This window comes from Ornithodoros turicata, chromosome 2 (genome assembly GCF_037126465.1).
Source record: "Ornithodoros turicata isolate Travis chromosome 2, ASM3712646v1, whole genome shotgun sequence".
NCBI lineage: Eukaryota > Metazoa > Arthropoda > Arachnida > Ixodida > Argasidae > Ornithodoros > Ornithodoros turicata.
In genome coordinates this window covers 50,987,121-51,009,289 of record NC_088202.1, presented here as the reverse complement: position 1 = coordinate 51,009,289, position 22,169 = coordinate 50,987,121, and the positions used below count along the sequence as shown (strand labels likewise).

The 22,169-nt window shown below is 45.5% G+C and overlaps 1 protein-coding gene across 1 annotated transcript in view; it reads left to right on the top strand.

Moving 5' to 3' along the window:
- LOC135383462 (CRISP/Allergen/PR-1-like) overlaps window positions 1–22,169 on the top strand; it is a 71,334-nt gene that overhangs the window by 9,061 nt on the left and 40,104 nt on the right. Inside the window, exons 2-5 of the mRNA XM_064612901.1 lie at window positions 1,247–1,427; window positions 4,454–4,538; window positions 12,947–13,101; window positions 13,886–13,980. Coding sequence (XP_064468971.1) covers window positions 1,254–1,427; window positions 4,454–4,538; window positions 12,947–13,101; window positions 13,886–13,980 — 509 coding nt within the window. The 5' untranslated portion in view covers window positions 1,247–1,253. The remainder of the gene's footprint in view (window positions 1–1,246; window positions 1,428–4,453; window positions 4,539–12,946; window positions 13,102–13,885; window positions 13,981–22,169) is intronic.

Here is a 22,169-nt window from a genome sequence, read left to right as displayed (position 1 = left end):
ATACCCATTAAGGTTGTTCATTTGGGAATATGCAGTTGGCATGTATTGTTGTCTTCGTGCTTCTCTTTTGGGCTGCGCTACAAGTACGAGTGATCGATCCACGTCGGGAAACTAACCATCGCTGATCACCTGCGCTAGCGGTGGTGTAACAATGCAACGACTCAGCCTTTCGCAAAGTTAATTCAGTGCTACACTTTTAAAAATCACGTGCCTGCAATGTCTGTCAAAACTCTGAAGCGGAAATAGGTGAGAGCGGAAGCGCGGATCCTCGCCAAACAGCCGAGGATTTGGGCTCCTTGTGGGGTTAGACAGAGTCACCCCCTTTGGAGCTCAAGAGTCGCGACTCAACGCACCCTTTGGCACGTCCTACATGTGGTTCTGTGTATGGTAAGCGAGCGCGGAATGGCAAAAGAGAGGTCGAGATTCATTGGTCGAGAGACTTGACGAACATACCAGATGGGTTTTCCCAAAGACGTGTGGACGCCTTTTGTGAACATATGAGTGCATCTGGCACGACTGGCCGCGCTAGCGAGAACAGTTATTATGCGTGTCATATACGGATTCAACTTCCATCCGCGTCGCCTTGTCTACTTGCAGGTACGGTACATCATATTTTTGCATGTGTTATTGTGTTTCTTATGTACATTTCCAGACCAGTCGTGTATTTTGAACGTGGGATCCTACTGTGTTGCATGCTTTCGCGGATGTTTTCTAATATCATACTATGTTCTATGCTTTCGCCTGCGAGGTATTTATAGTTCGTCCATTGAGGATGGCAACTTGAACGCTTCTGACGATAGTTATTTGGAAAACCATGTACCATGAGAACTTTTGCTGCCAAATAGTTTGTACACACGCCTTGTTTCCTTCCGCGTCTCTCACGCCACGCGGGCTGCAGAAGGGCACGCAACAACAGAATGACATTACAAATACAGATGGATGATCCACTCATGAAAAGAGCAATGCTTCGGACGATAAAAGATCACTCGAGACGCGCGGTTCAAACAGAGCCGTGCTGTCCGCGCGCGGGCAACGCTTCCCACTTGCAGCTTAATAATTACGGTCCGGACACATTACTTATTGAGAAACATCGTCTATGCGGCGTCCCGAGCCAGGAATACGTGAATCGTCCTACACAAGAAAAGTGCCACCAGCCATTACTCAGCCATCAATATTAAGAAATCGTGTTGCGTGCTACGGCCGACCTTTTATGAGACCTTTACAATGATTGTTTTGCATTGTGCAGGAGCGGGATGCTGCGTCAGAGACTGTATCTTGTTTTTGTGCTTTGGAGTCTTCTGCACGCAAGCGCCTCCTTATCTGCTCACGAGAGGGACAGAATTGTGGACCTGCACAATGGTTACAGAAGCATGGTGGCTGCGGGAAGAAAGAAGCCTTGGCCTCCCGCTGCTGATATGATGGAAATGGTAGGTAAATAGAACAGTCTTCGCCGATCAACCTCACTTATGAATACAGTGCCCGGAAAGTACCTCCAGCGCGGAATGGTTGTCGGTCGATCACAGTGAACTCTTCGTCGTCGCTGCAAGGACGTGGTCTTTAAATCCGTCGAAGGTCTTCAGCACTGTGGGTGGACACTCGTGTCACGAATCACTGTTGGGGACCACCCATGGGATACAACTGGATGATGTGGAACATAACAACTGAACGCTAGCAAATTGGTGTAGGTTAGTCGCTGGTAACATGACCCTGGGTCTGGGGAAATGTGCACGGGTACCCACGCTGGAGTAGCCACGAACAGACTCAAACCAGCAATCAGCTTTAGTACAATGAGGCACAATGACGATATTTAGGGAAAGAAGAGCGCACTCTTGCCGTTACAGTATGGCTGAATACGATGCCGATATCAGATACACACCAAAGAAAAAGCGGAACAGCAACACCTCCACGTTCACACCCCAACGGTTCCGCTCTTTGTCTTTTGATTTTACTTAGCGTTTAGGTATCTGACGTCGGTATCAACGGCAAGGGAGAAGGGTACATATATAAATCTTTTGCATATAATTTTGTTTTCGTTGTGTTACAGTCTGTAGACGGGGGGGGGGGGGAGTACCCGAAATCCACCATTAATAATCCACCGCTTACCGCTTAAGAATAAACCCTTAAACAATAATCCGCTTAAAAAATACACCGTTAACAATAAATCCCCAAAAGTACACTGCTTAAATCTCCGCTTAAAGATCACCTGTTCATAATCCACCATTAAAAATAAAATTTTTCAAAATCCCCCCGTCATCTAGCACGGAGGCGGATTGATTGGGTTCTGCATTGGGTAAGATCAGGTTATGTTAGGTTAGGTTAGTTTAGACTACTTTGGCCTTGTGAGGTTGTCACTTGCTTGCAGTTCACCTTGCTTTGGGCGGTACGGACATAAGGCTGAGAGCTGGTTTCACCTCACTTCTTAAAGATATTGTTAAGTAGCAGAGAAGCGGGTCACTCAGGTGAACGATCAGGCGAGGAACATGTTTATTCGGACATGGGTATCACGCCCGTGCCTTCGTCGTCGTTACAATATATTTTTAACCGCAGGTTTTGACAATTTATTATTAACAGTGAATAGTTAAGCAGTTCATTCTTATCGTTGATTTATTTAAGCGTATGTCCTGACGTTTTATTTTTAACTATATGGATACTTATGCGTTTATTCTTGAGCGTTCATTTTGAACGGTTTGAAATAGGCTACACCCTTAGACAGTGCTTATTCAGGGGTGCTTCACGGTCATCCTCCCCAGGCGGAGGTTGGCTTCGGGACGGCTCTTACTTGACGTACTCTCCGGCCGACCACAGGGTTATCGTTGTATTTATCTATGCAACTCTTGTTTTACTTTTCCTTTGAGGGGCATGGCATTCGGGGGGGACGGGGGACTTCTAGGCGTCTCGCCAGCACTGCACGTCACACGCCTGTCATAACATTCTACACCATCTTCCCCCGTTATATATGTATATAAGCCACAAAAGGGGCCTGTTGGTACATGACTATGACAACCGTTCCGACGAGAAACAGAGGCAGTCCTTCATCTGGCAGTTGCAATAAACCTTGGTTGAATGTTCGACGTTCACCGTGTTTAGCCCGTCAGTGTATCTGTTTCCCTTCGCTACGTTTGTAATATTTCCCCGTTATATTGAGATGCTTCCTTATCAGTTACTACATTCGAAACCATCCTCTCCCGGGCTCCCGTGGCATAGTGGTAGGGTTATCACTTTCCACGGCAAGACTCGAAGGTGACGCGGGTTCGAATCCTGTCACCGGCTGTGCTGTCTGAGGTTTTCCTTGGGTTTTCCGAAGTCTTTCCAGACGAATGTCGGCACAGTTCCCCTGAAGTCGGCCCAGGACGCGTACTAAGCCCCCTGTCTCCGACTCCTTCATGTTGTCCTCTCTCCATCTGTCCACGTCTGTACGGTACTCATAACCACAATTGCTTCCCGGCGCAAACACAGCGCGCACACACACACACACACAAAGAAAGGAAACTATCGTCTGCCACCTGTACCACACATAACATTCCCACTAAATCAGTGAGCGACTCCTAGATAAGCTTGCCACACTGTCAATTTTCACTGGTGAAATAAACCAGTGCTCTGAACTTATTTTAATGCGTTAGCATTATGAGTGTCAAAATGGAAAAAGCTGTATGTATATATATATGTGTGTCTACAATGTGTGTGTCCGTGTGTGAGATGGTGAAGCTTCACCGAGGCAGTGGTATAAGTGGACATGTATAGGGTAAATGTAAATGGAGTTAAATGATTTGAAATTGAAGTAGCGGAAGGTAATTAACAGCAAGAGGTAAGCGTAATTGAAAGTAATTAGATATAATTAAAGACAATTAAAGCAAGAAAGTTGAGTTTAAAGGTAATTAATGTAACATATATGTAGTTAAGAGGAATATTAAATGAAATTAAAGATTAAAGGTAATCGCAGGTTACCAGTGGAAATTAAATGTGATTAAAGATAATTATAGTCAATTAAAGGGGAATCGAGAGTAATTAAAGCAAGTAAACATAATTAAAAGGAATTCAAGATTACCTCAGGTATCCTGTGGGTACCTTCTGTAATTAAAGGGTAATTATAGGGTAACAAAGTCATTGAGGCTAATTAAAGGTTAATTAAATGGACTTACATAGAGTAATCGAAAGTGTCGAACCGAAAGTCAAGTATAGACCAGAGGTGGACAACCGAAAGTCGAGTATAGACGGGAAGTGGACAGCTGGAAGCTGGATTGACACCGGAAGTGGACACCCAAAAGTCAAGTATTGACTGGAAAAGGCGCTTAATGCTAACGTATTTTTCTCGCCTTTACTTTTAAATCGCCACTGATTTTTTTTGTTTCCTTGCGTTTTACCATAACCTCAGCGTACAATAAGTGTCTCGCGTCAGCAGCAAAACCTTATCTTCTACAAGAAGTCCTGAAAGGGAATATGGATGTATTTTCAGAGCTATAACATCACCCTGGAAGAGCTCGCAGACATCCACATTCGCAACTGCATATTTCAGCCCGGCTGTACAGGATGCCACATAGGCAAGTTTCGTTGACGCCACAGTGTTGTTCTCTTGCCACGCTTAGTGTCCACGAGACAGGGCAGAGGTCATGTGTCATATTGACTGTTTCGTGTTAAAGCTTGCAGGGTACATTCACGCCATTTGATCTGAAGGCGTTGTTCTGTACTTTTGTATTGCGGCTCTCAGATCTTAAGCTGTTCCCTAAGTAAAAAAAGATGAGAAAGCAATTTCTTGGGATGTTTCGAAGCAGTTTTCTTGTGTTTCAAATGTTGAGAGGCATACATTCTTAGAGTACCGTAACTGGTCTACTTTGGGGTTTGGAAAGACTTTTACTGTCCAAAAGTATTACACACAGGATGGAATGACTGAAAAATAGTCATAATTTAAATAATTGATTTAACTGCGTCGTCTTTTAGAATGATTTACATGAGCACAATCTCTCTACAATACGGAATGAAGCTGAGGCACAGGCTAAGATATAATTTACCATTAAACATCACTTTGTAACGCTAAAACTAATACTCTATGACATCCTGTCTCTGCACGTGAGAGGAGATAAACAGGAGAAAGGTCAGGTGACCAGCCAAGAAAGGAGGCATGGCTGGCGGGCGTGGCTAAGTGTATATGGCTTCGTTGGCCTAATCTGTTTTTGTCTCCTGTGCTGAGACCACGCCGGAAATAGTTTTTTTCCTCATTTAAAGACCAACCAATGAGCGCACGACCTGAACAAACTCGGGACTGTGTGCTAGGCTGTTGATGAACGATTGTTGCGTTGGATGTTCGGGTCACGAATATGAAGAAATCGGGCAACGGCCTTCATGTTGAACGGCCAAGCGTAGAACAGTTTACCGTGTATTCACACGAGCGTGTTTTCTGACGGCGCAGCGACTGAAGGAGCGAGAGGGGTAAATGATAAGGCGCTGAGGCTACGCCCTTTTGAAATGCCTACACAGATAGTGTTCCAATGTGCTGTCAGCGCAGATGTTAGGGAAGCCGGGGATAACGTTCGCGCTGCGGCTGAACGTTGCAGCATTAATTTTATGTGCACGGCGCTTGGTACAGAATGGACGAAAGAAAGCGAAAATTGGTGGCTCTTGCTTTTCTCGTTGACGATAGTGAACGCTGACACGAAAATAAGCGGTTAAAGAAGCTATGGACGAATGAATGGGTGCTGAGGAAAGAGGTACGGTCTGCAAAATAGCCTTCTACGGGAGCTACGACACGAGGACCCATTTGTCTACCGCAAGGTTTTCAGGATCGATGCGGCCACTTTTAAATACATTCTGCTCCGCATAGCAAAGCGCAGAAGGAGAGTATAGAGGCGCTTAAACATGCCTCTAAATGCATAAAACGTTCGTAAATAAGAGTGAGCGGGAAAGAGTGTAGGAGAGAGTACTGCGAAAGCTGTGCGTCGTCGTTTTTTACCGTGACTCCGCAGCAGTCTGACGGTGTTGAGTGTGGTGTAAAGCAGAGACGGCAATGGCGTAAAGGTCGCACCTTTCCAACACAGTAGAAACAGCTTCACCGCATAGCAGGTTCTGCGCCAATCATTGCCGTGAATGATAGAGCTCTCACTTCTGATTGAAGGACAGAGTGGGGCTACACCTTTTTGTGTCAGTTGTGTGTGTGTGGTGGTTCTTCTGCCGCACGTTCCGCTAAAGCAAGAAACCTTGTCCTCTTTCTGTAGAAGGGAGGTCTTGCTCAACGGCCCATCTAATACTTTGCTCTCCCCGACGAACTCATGCACCTCAACGCATCTCCACCCTTCATCCTCTATCCTCCATCCGTCTTGCTTTTTTTTTTCGGCTAGCTTGGCTAGCTTTGGTAGCTTCCAATTCCTGCGTTTGATTGGCCCCATTGTCTTAGACGTTGGACAGGCCATGTTTTTCTGTCTACTACTCATTCCCAGCAAAACCTTCATCGCGTATACTGGTGGCATAGCGAGGCAGAGTTCACACACACTCAAACAACCCTTATGATCTTTCCTGTTTCTTTTTTGTTGTTGTTGTTGTTGTTGGTGGTGGTGGTGGGGTACGTTACCGTCCCATACATACATATAAAATTATGGAACAAAACGAAATTCACGAATTGGCACTTTTTGCATATCGCGTTATATAGGAAGCTCCCCTAGTGAATAATTATGAAATATGTCATGACAAAGCGAGACGCTATCACGTAAGTGTTCAATTTTTAGCACTATAGCTTTATCCAGGGGAAAGGACGTTACTCTAAAGCGCTGTGGCAGTTCTCAAACTGTGTGGCGGCGATGAATGGGAAACACGTAAGAATAGTGAAACCGCGGAAAACTGGCTCCCTTTATTACAACTGATCGTTCTCGTTGATGCTTGTCAGAACACAATGTATGCACACAGTGGCCCCCGCGAATGCACTGCATGACGTGATGATGACCCCGGGGTAGCTACCATGTAGGGTTGTGTAATGACAGCCCTAAAATATTATACCATTACATGATTAATTTATGATGCCAGACAACTATGAATATGCGTGACCCCAGAGTGTCCGGCTTGGGGAATAAATTTTGCCCCCCTTTGTCTTACCCGGCGTGCGGCATACTGCCGACACATTTCTCGTTTTTAAACGAAACTGCTAGTGTCCTGATCCGATACCTTTTGGTTTGGAACGCGAACCCTGCCAACTCGTTATTATTAATTAGCAGCAACTGATACAACGACTGCGCCGTGAATATGCGGACCCAAGAAGTGTTTTGATGTACACATCTACCGTTCCTTCGACATCCGGGTGTCTCTTTTCCATTTCAAGAGCGATATTTTCCCACATGGCATGTTTCCTCGGTACATTTCGGTTTTGCTCATCGGCAAGCTTCCACAAGATCGGGTTTGCTCTACCTGGTGTAGTAGATAAAAAATAATAGAGCTTGTAACATTGGCAACAGAGGGTGGCTTTTCTTTTTCGCTCCGTCTTCCTTCTGCGCGTCAGTCGTCAGATTCTGTGCCGCGCGAACAAACTATCCGTGTGGTTCTTTCTGACGGACGGAGCTGCTGAGCGCAGTGATGTTGCACAAGGCTCTTTGATATCTCGCCAAAAATACAATAAAAACGTGCGCGCTTCATAGATTCTGCTGCGCGATAAGCTCCGCCCGCGACCGAATGGTTGGATGATTGCGTGAGTATGTTGATACCTCCTCCTCCTCCTTCAGTCACTGCGCAGTCAGAAAAGGCGCTTGTGTGAATACACGGTATTGAAGGGCGCCGGTGCCGATCACGGCTCGGAACGCGACAACATAAACATTGTGCTGCGTTCGCCACTCGGAAAAAAGAGGAAGCGAGAAGGATGCTCCGTCCCTTGACGTCCTTTCATAGCGCATACAAATGAATGTTGCGAGAATCAAGTGTACGTACATTCTATTATAGTGGGTACAATGTCAACTACACATAAAGCGCACTCGCTTTCAAGCATTTCAATAGACCGCGTTGTGTTTATGGCCTCTGTTCCATCTAGTCATGGTTTACATGGCAAATTTACACAAGCGGGTTGCTGTTGCTTGTTGTTAAAATTTTTCATACATTATTTTTTTTCGACCCTGTTACCCCTACCCAAATTGGGGTTACCGTTACACGCTACGGCAGTTTGTCTTTACGTAGGAGTGAGGGTAAAGATTGGAGAAACCACGTGACCAAGTGTCTATATCCACTCACAAGGCAGCAATAAGAGGGTATTCGTAGTCCGGCATGGGTCCACAAAACAAACCACGTGTGTTTCACGTTGAAATCTTATCGCCTTAATTGGGATAGGGACCAATGAGCTCGGCGGCTCCACTGATAATAGGAGAGAGAGGGATACTGGTGAACTGCGCAGAGAGCTGACCAACTTGCATAGCGTACTCTATATTATGCTACTGTTGTTGACATTTGCTTCAGCGAGAGTTTCCTCTACTGCAGAGTATAGTAGCTCTTGCAACAGTCGCTATATGAAACCAGTTTTGTAAATTACACTGGGATCCATTAAAACCATAGGCCCTGCTGCACCTTTGGCCATGTTATCCCAATGTCCTTCCAACATATTCACTCATGTTGCGATTGTGAATATCTATGTCACAATATAACTAATTTCCCCGCATATGCATTACCAAGGCACGCAGTACAGTCGAGCTGTTAATTTCGTGGCCTTAAAGGGACGGTCTCGTACAGCCGGGCGATTCCGAAACACAGCCAAAACTATCTTTACGAGTACTGTACACGTGCAACTGTCAAAGTTTCCTTCAGAATAACGAAGCCGTTTTCGAGGAATTTGTCGAAACGTGCCGCAGTAGCAGACTACGAAACCTGCGTTCGCTCTCACGCAACGTCGACCTGCGGGTACGTCGCCGTTGTCATAGCAATTTCAACCTGCAGAATGACCTTGGGTTCAGTTATCCCCTTTGCCCTCGAAATGGGGACACTCAGACATATATCTCCGCGAGCGGAAAATGTAGCCCGTGCATTGACTGTGAGGAGGAGGAGGAGGAGGAGTGTCGTTGGGAGGAACCCGAGAGGTCTGCCTGCCTGATTAGGCGGCATGTTTCTCGGGAAGGGAAAGATGGTGGAGAGGAGGAAAGGGTGAAGTGGAAGACCGAGCGGAATCCGCTCGGGGGGAGGATAGCTGCGTCCATGGGCCGACTTCAGGGGAACTGTGCCGGCATACGCCTATTACACATCTGAGGGAAACCCAGGAAAAACCCCAGACGGCACAGCCGGCCCGCGGATTCGAACCGCGGACCTCCCAGTCTCCAAGCGCACGCGTTACCGCTGCGCCACCGGAGCTGGTATTGACTGTGGGTCTCCGATAATGTGGCGCATAATCGGATACTTGGAAGCGAAGTCACTAAGTCTTTCCGCGAGTATTTCAAGTGTTTTTTTAAATAATCACGCACTCCTTCTCCATGACGTCGTCAGCGACACTTCATTTCGAAACATGGTCAGTCTCATTTCGAAAAACGGGGAGTGTAATGGAAGCGCACGTAATATATTTTTGGTAGGAGCTGTAATGCGACCGCGTGCGCCGATGACCGGCGACTTCAGTTTTGTGATTTTGGGTGGGGTTGTTCTGCGACATTTAACTTGTCTCTGAGGATTAAGATAGTTGTTCTAAACAACCATGTGGGCCACTTAGAATGTGCGTTTTTCGCCTGAGAACTGAAAGAAAATGTACGAGAGTTGCCGCGGTCCCCAGTCACTTCTGAATGTTCTGAAGCAGACGATTTCTGTATCCTATCACGGACTTTCCCGCAGGGCGACGTAGCCGTTCTTATTGTTGCCAACACAGGTCGCGGCATGCTCTGCAATCTTTATCAATTTGATTCGGTTATTTAACAACCGTGACGTGCTTTGTCGGGTAAATTTGCAGTATTCCATTTTCAACAAAGGACAGTAGAATGGTACACTTTATCAGAGGAGCAGGGGGTACGAGACCGTCCCTTTAAAGGAACTGTAAAATGAAATATTACCACAATATTTCCAGGTACCATCATGTAGATTGTAGAACATAGCTGTGTGATCGCACATAAAAGTCACCTCTCAGTTCTTCATACTTTTCGCACTAATTAATGTTGAACACTTTTGGAAACTGAGAGGCGGCGACCCTCACCGTCCGCAAAGAACAAAGTCGGAGTCGACCCCAGATTGGAGGACAGACATCACGTGTTATTGAAGTACAACGTATCGTATTTGAGACAGGGGCTAATTACAATTAGACTCTTTTTTTTTAAAGAACAACAGCAATTCTGAGAATTCGCTCTAAACTCTTAATGGTTGTAAGCACAGGGGTGGCATCCAATGTATTGCTCCGCAGACGAAAGCGTGCTGGGTGAACGCAATGCATCCTGGACAGGTCCTGGTCGCACATCACAGCAAACGTCAAGGCACACGTGACCTTAAAGGGGCACAAAACAGGTCGACGAACATTCTCCATTTATTATGCCCAATGAAAGAATGTAGCTCATGATATCCAAATATGAAATTCTTTTGCTTCCACCGAGCGTCTTTAACACGAAACAATGCCATTCAAAGAGCATAATCCGCGCGAGCCTCTCCTTATCCTTGGAACCGAGTCACGTCACTATATTCCAGCGTATAGCACCGCCGAATTCTATGCACTGGAGGTGGGGGAGATTTCGTTCTCGTAGCCAATGACGGACCCCACAGAGACAAGCTGCAACTCGCGAGGGAACCGGTTACGGGAACATCCCGGTGACCTCGCGGAGCAATACAGCACAGAAAACATAGTGCGCACGTGAAATAGAATATTGAGGGTTTTTGGTACAGTTTGAACTGGCTACCTTAGATTGGACAAGCGGAAATACATTTAGAGTTGACCTCACTTCTCGATATTACAACAAAATTAATGTATAAGCGTCCCGCATTCTAAATGGTTGAAGATGCGCGACGTCAAAATGACGTGCCGCTATTGTCGCCAGGACATCGCAGGGCGGGGCATGATAGCGAAAGAGTGCAGTGAATATTCAGTCGGTTTGGAGCCATTATTTACTTTTTTGCGACAACATTTGTTTGAAAACGTTCACCGTCGGCAAAGTATCACAATGTATTTTAAAAAAGTGCGCCTCGTATACCTGTTTATTGCCCCTTTAAAGATGGCGGCGCACGCGATCGGCGGCCAAACCGTTTGTAAACAATGCGGTTGTTGTTTCTGGACGACGTTTTGGATGTTTTTCGATCACGGTAATTATTTTTATCCGATAATCTCGCAATAAACGCGCAGTTTTACACACATAGCCTCGTATTGTTGACAACTTCCAAAGATGTGATGACGACCGCGCGTTAAGACTTACCGAGCCGATGTGATGTACTTAAACTAAGGTGAAATGGGCTACCATGTTGCAGAAGAAGCACCACATAGTTTACGCTGGCAAAATACGGTCATCTCTCGGTGTTATGACGGCGAAAATATGTCGGTAAGCGGCAAAACGACATCTAAACAAAGTCACATGACCTCAAAATGACGTTCTCTATGACGTGCGACCAGGACAAGATGGCAGTTTTGCCAAAAGCACCCGCTTGAGGGTAGTTACAACAATGGCGGGTTTGTGTCACCCCTGTGGTTGTAACGTCCGAGTTCCGTGCCTGCGAGATGGTCCGCGTCATCTGTTGGCCTTCTTCTCTCTCCGCGTCTTTTTGACGTCTGCTCCCTGTATCGCTGCTGTTTGCAAAACCTGGCACCCAGGTGATTTAAACGAATGTATGGTTTGCGTTCTTGTGTTCCGGAATGCACAAACCGCACACCTTCGCAATGAAATGACTGCGCCCGCGAGAAACGCACTATCTCGTTCTGATGTACCGTCTAGTTGCTTGCGTTCTCAATAGATGGCGCGCGAGTCGCCTCAGGGTTGGGGCGCTTCTATAGTCTGATAGCTTGTTTTGCGCAGCAATCTTTGAAATTCGGTTGCTGAAAAAATGATCAATATACAGCAGAACGATTACGTATGTGAAGCGTCCATATTACATCTTTCAGAAAACCAGAGAGTTTCTACAGGTTTGCCAATCACTTTACAGTTCCTTTAATATTTCTCGAGTTTGGACTTGGCAGGATAAGGGCAGTCGTCGGTGCCTTTGCTACACCCCGTTAGAGCCAAGCCCTTCCTCGATGAACTTGGCATCGATGTTCCAAGTTTGTAGTCAAGAGTTCGTAAACGCATGTGAACGAAGGATTGGTGTTGGGATGCAATCGATGTGCAGTGATTGAAAGGCTTGCCAATGTATGCTGAATGTGTGCAAAACTAGATAGGGGATACAATATGTGTGCTAATCGAACTACTTCTACTTCGCGAAGCTGCTTCGCAGCAATTTCTAATGCCGTAATTTTCTGTTACACTTAAACAATCACTGCAGAACATGTGCCTTAGCCCGAACGTAGCTGTTACCGTTACGTGTCCAATATCGAGCTCGTCATTTGTATCACCTGGTGCCACTATGACCCAACATACGTAATTTGAATGAACTGCTACAGCAGCGGTCAGATCATCAACAAATTTGTCAATGAATCTCCTCAGGGGGCTCGCGTTCGTTATTCGCTCGTGTCTCATGCCATGAAATCGAAATTCACTATGGAGCATGAGACAATTGCTGTTCTGGGGCTGGAACACATCATCACTATGAAGGTGTACCCGTCACGGACTATGACGTCACGCCAACCCTTTACTAGTATCTCAGACTTCCCTGAGACACACAATACGAGTATTTTCTAGAAGTATGGAACTGACACGAAGCACAGCATGGCATGACTGCTTTTGATGCAAGGGAGAGCTAATAATTATTTTCGATTCGACGCTAGCAGCCTCAGTGCTGGCAACCGACAAGAATAAGACTAGTTCAAATGACGTTCAATACACGAATGAGTCATTGAACACACTGTGTTCAAACTGGACTGATTTGTTGCGTTTATTGTGGAAAGCAGCACTCGAGAATCGTCCAGGCCAGAACCTGTATGCTCAAACTGGAGAAGCCGATTGGGTGAATGCTATAGGATCGTGGTACCACACAGAGCCAGGTCTGACATCCAAAGGACGCATCAACGGCAGTTTGGAACTGGAACCTAACACACTAGTGCAGGTACGTTGGTCACATGATAACGAGTTTTAGTGGATCAGAATGTACTCTCGACGATAGTTCAGAAAACTATGACAAATCGCCTTATTTATTTGAAGTGCATCACTCAGATCACGTTGGCGATCTCTAATGTGATGGCTTTCCTTATATTGTGGTTTTTGGTAGTGCGCTTCCGGTCCAGAGCTGCGTTTACATGAATGCGACAAAAGCGTATGGTATTGAGTTATCGCAACAAATCCTCTCCACGTCAGCAAATCCACCTGTCGGGATAGGAGCGAGGAGGTGTGATAACACGATTGGATGCGTTTCTGTGGCATTCATGTAACCGGGGCTAAGGACTTTGTCAAAGAGATGCCCTGTGCACGACATTTGAACTGCCCTCAAGCAGTCGCTGTGGCAAAATCACCATTATTGTTGTCACACGTATATTGGCCGACTGTGGCTTTAGTTGATCGAAACGTGGAACAGCGATAACCAGGAGCACCAGATAACACCAGAACAGCCCTGGGTGGTTTTTTTTTTATAAATAGGATTTCGAAAACGTGATAAGCCAATCGCCTCATTCCTTTAAAATGGTGACATCACGTTCCTGATCTTTGATTCGGCAACTTCCTTTATTCAATCATTTTTGTAGAGGGCTTCCAGTCCACTAAACCTGGTCAGTTTTTATCGGAAAACATTGCGACATGTATTGTATGTGAAACAGACAGTTGTGGCGTATCACATGCAAGATCAGTCTGGCCACTGAGACACTCCGATGTGAGAAACAACAATGTTTCACGCGCAGATGGTTTGGAGCCAGACGTATTCACTGGGATGCTCCTGGCAAAATTGCGCGAAGACACTTGGCACGAACATATACCTATGCAACTACTACCCATAGTAAGTTTGCCATTCTTCCTCATTCATTCTGTATACGCTGCGACCGTTTGTCTCTGAGCAAGGGAGAGGGAGAAACCACGTGTCGAGTTGTTTGTCCACTCACACGACAGCAATAAAAGGGTATTCGTAGACAAGCTTGGGTTCACGAAGAAACCCCGTGAGCCTTAACTTTAAGATGTTACCCTCTTATTTGTGAGAGGGATCGACCAATGAGGTCGATCCACTATATGCAGTATAGTGGACAGGCAATATGGGAGAGAGGAAAACTGGGGAACTACACAGACCTACGCTTTGATAGCGTATACATAAGTTGTTTATAGTCGCGTTCCTGACCCTCTCACGCAAAATAACTACATCACTAGGACATCAGTGCCGTGTATGCCAAAGGGAGTCCGGCCTTTAATGGGACCTGCCTATACCTGAGGCTCCACCCACTTTTTGAGGTATCTAGCCAATCACAGGTCGAAATACAGTTGTATATTGTTACATCCATCCAGTACTTATATCTCACCTTTATTTGCTGGATGACACCATTTTGGAGGAACTCGATGGATTTGGATTGAAACGGATATCACTGATGACAGACCAAGACGACGGATGTTGCGCCTACTTTTATCAACGATATCTGCACGGGGAGAGCCATGTTGGGAAGACTCTGAATTGCAGAAATGGTTGCTGGCAGAAGTGATTGGCCAGGAGAGCGGTACAACCGATTCTCCGTAGCAGACGACTGCCGGCATGAACTTTTAAATCACGTCACGTAAGTAGATTGAATGAAACAACAACAACAACTTTATTTTGAGATTGAATTTTTATTTGAGATTGAATTGATTTGATTGAATCAAAAATGCGCAAAGATGTATGTATAAATCAAATTCAACGATATGATGCAAAGTCTTACGTATCAGGGGCGTCTTTCTCGCTATTATCTCGGGATCACGGTCTTAACTAGGCCTAACGCTAGCGAAGAAACATGTGATTTTTGCGTAAATAATGATGGTGGAGCGAAAGTTGAAGCTGATTTTGCAGATGCGTACATGAGGATATATACTCACAGTATGGAATTAAAGTAGTCTGTCAAAATTTTTTGTCACGAAATCTCTGCTTCGGGGTTCCAAGCACCATCCTCCATCTTGGAGAAAATTTGGTGTCATGGCAGCTCCCATGGAAAACGGTAACCAATGGAATGCGTCTAAGTTTGATTGACAGGTCGAGCCTCTTTTTTAGGCTCCTCCTAATGGGCAGACTCCCTTTGGCATACACGGCACTGTAGGACATCAGAGCCATTTATAGGGAGAGTTTGGCCATTCTGTGATCTTTTGCCGCCTCGTGGGTGGAGCCTATTTTGACGTCAGAGTCGTCGTTGCGCCGCCCAAAAAAGCCTGAATCCAAGCAGAATCCGCTTATCAGTCATCTGGTGCGCGCCATATTGATGCTGTCCGTCAGCTTTGTTGTCGCAATGAATGCAATCTACAGGAATAGCAGGCTTATGACCCACAGCCGCCTGTGATAAGGGGGGCTTTGTTGCCAAACTGAAAGAGTTCAAGGACGAAAGGCTTTCGAAGGACAATGTACGCATGTGTCTTCCCGCCTTGCATCGCAAACAACGATCAGCATCAATATGGCGTCGGCGACCGGCTGACAACGGGACAACAATAGAGCACGGCGAGGGAGGTGGCTTAGCCGTGACGTCGCATGACGCGCTTCAAGTTAGGCTCCTCCTAATGGCCAAACTCTCCCTATAAACGGCTCCGTAGGACATGGATACAGAGCGACACCTGGAGGCCTTAGGCGCCTTCAACGGAACACGCGATAAGGAAGGCACGTGGAGAGAAAACGGAAGGATTAGCTTTTGTAGACTCCTTAAGAGGCCATACTAGTCGGGGAGCAACTCCGATTCACGATTTTTCCGATTCTAGATGACGCCACGCTTGCCGACCTTATCACGCCGTTCGCCTCCGAAATGATCCCCATTGTGCATGGTTGACGTCGCGAGTTTAAGGCGGCACGCACCCTCTGCGTTGTTTGTCGAGAGGTAAAGTGTCGGACTTTGACACGAAAGGTCCGCAGTTCGATTCGAGACATTCACGTCTTTTTGCTTGTCTCGTATTGCTATATGAGTACTTTGTTATTTTTATTTTGTTGTTATATATTTATGCTACAATTATTGTTTTCACAAGTCACTGGCGTCTGTACTGACTGAATATGGAATTTTTAGTTGCTCTTCATATTGTTTTACTAGTGCATACTTACTGTATGCCGACGTACAAGTGTGATCGGATAGTACGGATGGCAATATGGGCAGTAGACACACAGATGGTATTATAAACGAATGTTGTCAGCAGTGAGTCTGAGCACAAGACGATTGCCAATTAAGAAATCAGGAAATGGCCAAGGAAAGGTAACTTCATATGCTATCAAAGCTCGCCCGAGATGTCGGTATCTCGGAGGCTCACAACTGGATGTACCAGCGGCTGTAAATTAGGCTATAAACATTGCCTGCACACAGCGCTTACAATGCCAGTCTGGAAAATCTAGTGCTCGAAACAGTATTCCCCCCCTTTTTTTTTGCACTTGCTTACATGCAATTTACCTTGATGATAACTCTATCATTCATGCAAAAATGACATTTTGGTATTTATATTTCTGGTAAGTAAGCATTATCAAATATCTGAATTCATTTACAATGCGTTGGTGCGGAATACTTTTCAAAATTTCCGTCGTAGAACAGACTTATTATTACCCGGAAACTTCAGTAGCATATTTGAAAGACTTCTTTCTCCCCATGTTCTCCCTTCTTATTCTTTCACATTACACCAGCTCAGAAAAATGATGTCAGTCGACAACCCCCAGCGACAGGGGACTCCCTTTCTTTTCGGATTGGTGTGCCAGTTTGCAAAACCGTACAAAGGAGGTGAAGGGCGATAAAGGCTTCGGGTCGACACACAGGAAACCAACCAAGGAAGATATGGAAAGGTCGGGCGGCAAGCCTCGCAGCGGGAGTCGCGATATTCCCAACACAGGCTTTTTTTCCTGGACGCCGAGAGGAACAATTCGACAAAAAATAAAAGGGCACAGAGTAGAAAAATAATAACAATGGTCACCTGACAACATAACAGGTTCTTGTTTGAGTGTTGCAAAAAAGTGCAGTTCGGCCTCCTTATCATGTGGGTCAGGAGAATATATGCCTTCTTTTCTTTTTTTTAGAAGAACTTCTGAAGCGTAAATTTGTACTCCAGATTTCGTTGTGTTGGTTGCTGAGGTCTATGTTAATTCAATCCCAACTTGAAAACGTGGAATTCGGTCGTGGAAAAGCTAAAGATTTGGACACCATGTCAGCCAAATTTATGCGTATTTTAGGAAAATCGCTATTCTTGTAGGGCAACACAGATGCAATTACAAAATTGGGGTTTCCAGGGATGAATATGAGCGCTAGTTGCCAAATGAAGGAATGATCACGGAGAAGTCGTTTCACATAATCAAAGCTCGCTCGAGATGCCGGATTTTCCTCCCCGGAAAAAATGTCGCTAGGAAGAACCGTCCCCAGGAAAAAATGTCCCCCGGAGAAATCGTCTCCACAAGAACGAAAGCCGTTTGATCGAACGCGACACACACGAAACCAGCCAAGGTCGAACGGCGGGATCCAGGACAATGGACCATTTCCGACAACGCGTATGCGCATGCCCAGCCCTTGGGTCCGCCTTCTTTGAGTGGAAAACATCGCTATGGACCCACCTGCGGAGAACTGTCATGTTCATTGTGGGGAGATAATCGGTTTCAAGGTTACGCGGACGTTTGAGGTCTGGTAACGAGTACAATGCGCTTTCACTCTTTCCGCATTCTTCTTCCAGTCTTCTCTTGCTACTTTCCCACGCAACGTACCAGTCCGAAAAGCGCGTCACCATTATTGGGGGGAAAGACAGGACGTTCGACATTCCATCGCCAGGGGCGACGCGAATATGGAAATGGTCCATTGCTCACCGGACAATTACTCACTGGACAATTGCTCACCACAGAACCGCTGAAGCCGGACAATTGCTCACCGCCTCTTTCACCGCACTTATATGTAACTTTATTTTGCAGTTTTATGTGATGTGATTTTATTTATCGTTTATGGTGCTCATAGAGTTGACTTTTTATTTGTTAGCTGAACTTGGGTGTACCTCGAAATAAAGTGATCGAAATCCCCATTTCAAAACAAACTACTGTAAATAAATGTTATCTGGCTATACAATGCAGAGTTGCGCGCGGGAAACTGCCAACAGCGAACTTAGACTAACCTGGACATAGCGGTGCAAACACTGAACTTGGACAAAATAATAAACCACCGTAATAACCACCGTACTGTTCTGTCGTCTCCGCCCTACTAAGCCTAACGGGCGCTAAAATGTGTCTTTCGTTCGCTAAGCCGACTCGGACAGATATAGAAGATTCGTTAATTTTAGTGGTTAAATAATGATGTGATTTTAAATCTTCCCCGTCTCGTGGCTTGGAAGATCCTGGTGACGCAGGCATGAGCGTACCGAGAGGGGGACAAGGTCACTTTGTAAAATTGCGCACTCTTTATTAATAAGTCATGATTATTTTCTCAGAGTCATCATAATATGAACCTGTGAACACGCGCACAGTCCGCAGCGTCCGTCTCCAGGGAAGGAGGTGACGTGGTTGCAGGCTTTGCCCTCCAGGAAGCACCTTGCTGCCCCCCCCCTTGGGAAATAATCATCTAGGAACGCCCCATGGACGCAGATCCTGACAAAGATGCTTCAGGTGTGCCTTCAAGTGGACAACCTCTCGCCTCACCCTCTTCACTGGTGGATTCCTAGATCTATTTGAAGCGACTTACACAGCTAAAAAAGAAGTTCAGCTAACGTAAAAAAGTCAAGCGCCAGAAACACAAAATAAAATCACAATATAAGTTAGGTCAAAGAGGCGGTGAGCAATTGTCCGCCCTCAGCAGTTTTTGGTGAGCAATTGTCCGGTGAGCAGTTGTCCGGTGAGCAACTGTCCGGTGAGCAACTGTCCGGTGAGCAATTGTCCGCGCCCCCGAACGGCGGGGCCTCGCAGCGGGAGTCGCGATATTTCCAACAGAGGCTGTTCCTTTTTTCCCCTGGACATCAAGAGGAACGATGCGACAAATAATAAAAGGACATAGATTTTAAAAAAAAGTTAGAACGGTCTATTGACAACATAACATGTTGTGCCAGTGTAGGAAACAATGTAGTTCGACCTCCTTATATTTCACGTGAAAAAATGAATTTGTGCTTTTTTCTTTTTTTTTTTGAGAACTCTGAAGCGTAAATTAAATTATACATTGTTAAAATTTGTCCACGTTCGACGCGAATAAATCATTCAAAAATATCATTTATGTTGTCAAAAATGTTGATTATTTGACATCAATTATTATTTGGTAAAGTGTTGAGGGACTCGGGGTGAAAGGCATGTATGCCATGTTTAGTCTTTTTTTTAAATTCCGTGTTAGCATCGCGAAGCAACTGTGGCTATGAGCGGCGTACAGACGTGGACAGATGGAGAGAGGACAGCAGGAAGGAGTGGGGGACAGTGGGGTTAGCATGCGTCCTGGACCGACTTTAGGGGGAACTGTGCCCACATTCGTCTCAAAAGTCTTTGGAAACCCCAGGGAAAACTTCAGACAGCACAGCCGGTGAGAAGATTCGAACCCGTGTCGCCTCCCAGTCTCGGCGTGGGAAGCGATCATCCTAACCACTATGCCACGAGAGCTGGTCCGTGTTTAGTCACTATCTGTTAGGGAGGAAAAACCTATCAAGTTGTCGGATCGCCTTCTGGATGCGAAAAAGTGGATTAGGATGAGGAATGTGTTTATGGGCAAGCGGATTACACAGAGCGAAATATTCCTTAAGATAACGGCATTTAGAACCGAAGCTTTCTTTTGTTGTTTTATTCTTTTTTGTACACTCCAAGCGAACCAATAAAAAAATCGATCAGACGACCGCTGCCGTTTCGATCAAACGGTGTTCGTGCAAATGGCCTTCGACCAAATGGCCCGCGTACGATCAAACGGCTTTCGACCAAACGACATTCGATCAAATGTCCCGGAAAAAAAAAAAAAAAAAAGGAGAAGAAGGAAGTTCCTAAAACTCCTTGAACTCCGCCTTTATGTGAACAAGATAAAATGAAAGGAACTTGACGCGAAGGTCTCGGAGCACAAATTCCGCCTCATAACGCGCTGATTCTTGCCCGGAAACTTCAGTACTATATTTTCAGACACTCCCTGGTTTTCACAAGGTACTTCACATTACACCGAACCTTTCGTTCAGTGTTGTGTCATTAGTTCAGCGGATAATCCTCAGTGACCCTGAGATTTTCCTTATCTTCGTCAGTAGGCCTCCCTTTGTCCGCGGTGCAAAGACAGACGGGTAAAGGTTTTGGATCCAGGACAATTGCTCACCGGACAATTGCTCACCGGACAGTTGCTCACCGGACAATTGCTCACCGGACAATTGCTCACCGCACTTTTCTTATTTCGCGTTCTTATGTGATGTCATTTTATTTCTCGTTTATGGCGCTCATATACTTGACTTTTTTTATGTTCACTGAACTTTGGTGTACCTCCGACCTAAATCCCCGTTGCAAAATAAACTACTGTAAATAAATGTTATCTGACTATAAAATACACAGTCTCGCGCGGGAAACTGCCAACAGCGAACTTAGACTAACCTAATAATAAACTAACCAACATGCTGTTCAGTCGTGTCCGCCTTGCTAAGCCTAACGGCGCTAAAATTTGGCGTTCGCTAAACCGACTTGGACAGACAGAAAATTCGTGAATTTTAGCGCTTAAATAGTGATGTGTTTTTAAATCTCCCGCGGCTTGTGTCTTGGTGACGCAGGCATGGGTGTACCGAGAGAGGGACACGGTCACTTGTGAAAACTGTGCACTGTTTCTTTTTTTCTCACATGTCATAATAATGTGAACCTGTAAACACCCGCACAGTCCGCAGCGTCCGTCCCCAAGGAAGGAGGTGAGGTCGTTGCACGCTTTGCCCCACTGGAAGCACTTTGCTGTCCCCCCTTGGAAAAAAATCCTATATGAGCGCCCCATGCACGCAGGTTCTGACAAACACGCTTCATGCGTGCCTGCAAGTGGACGACCTCTCGCCTCACCCTCTTCACTGGTGGATTTCCTAAATCTATTTGAAGCAACTTAGACAACTAAAAAAGAAGTTCAGCTATAGCATAAAAAAATCAAGCGTTATAAACGCGAAATAAGATCTCAATATAAGTGTGGTGAAAGAGGCGGTGAGTAATATTGTCCGGCCTCAACGGTTCTGTGGTGAGCAATTGTCCGGCCTCAGCAGTTTTTTGGTGAGCAATTGTCCGGTGAGCAACTGTCCGGTGTGCAACTGTCCGGTGAGCAATTGTCCAGTGAGCAATTGTCCGCGCCCCAAAGGTTTTGGATCATCCCACGCGCAAGCAGCGTCGAAAGTTGGAAAATCCAGGGAACCGGTATAGAAAATTTGGGTGTACCTCCAAATAAAGTTATCGAAATCCCCGTTGAAAAATAAACTATTGTAAATAAGTGTTATCCGGCTATTAAATGCACAGTTGTGCGCGGGAAACTGCCAAAGCGCACTTAGACTAACCTGAACATGAAAATGCAAACACCGAACTTGTACTAACCTAGTAATAAACTAACCGACGTGCTGTTCCGTCGTGTCCGCCCTGCTAAGCATAAGTCGCTAAAATATGGCTTTCGTTCGCTAACTTGGACAGACACCGAAATTGCGTGAATTTGTGTGGTAAATAGTGGTGTCGGATTTTTAAACACGGCATATCATCGATCAACGAGCAATCTAGCATTGTCGTTGATTTTCCTTGTTTCGAGAACGTGAATTTGGGTTCCGGAAAAGATGGTTCCTCATTGCGTGGGCGGAAATAATCGTGCAGCGGTCGCTTGATCGTTTTTTCTTATTGGTTCATCTGTTAGTTCACAAAAAAAAATCAAAGTAAAAATAAATAAATGAATGAAAGAAAGAGAAGAACAAAGAAAGCTGCAGTTGTAAATGCCGTTATCCTAAGTTCCCCAACCCCTTTTTCAAGTAATAATTGATGTGAAATAATAAACATTTTAAAAAAATAAATCAGTCAAATAAATAATTGACATCTTTGGATGATACTCACTGGGTGGTGCTCCTATATCACATATCGTA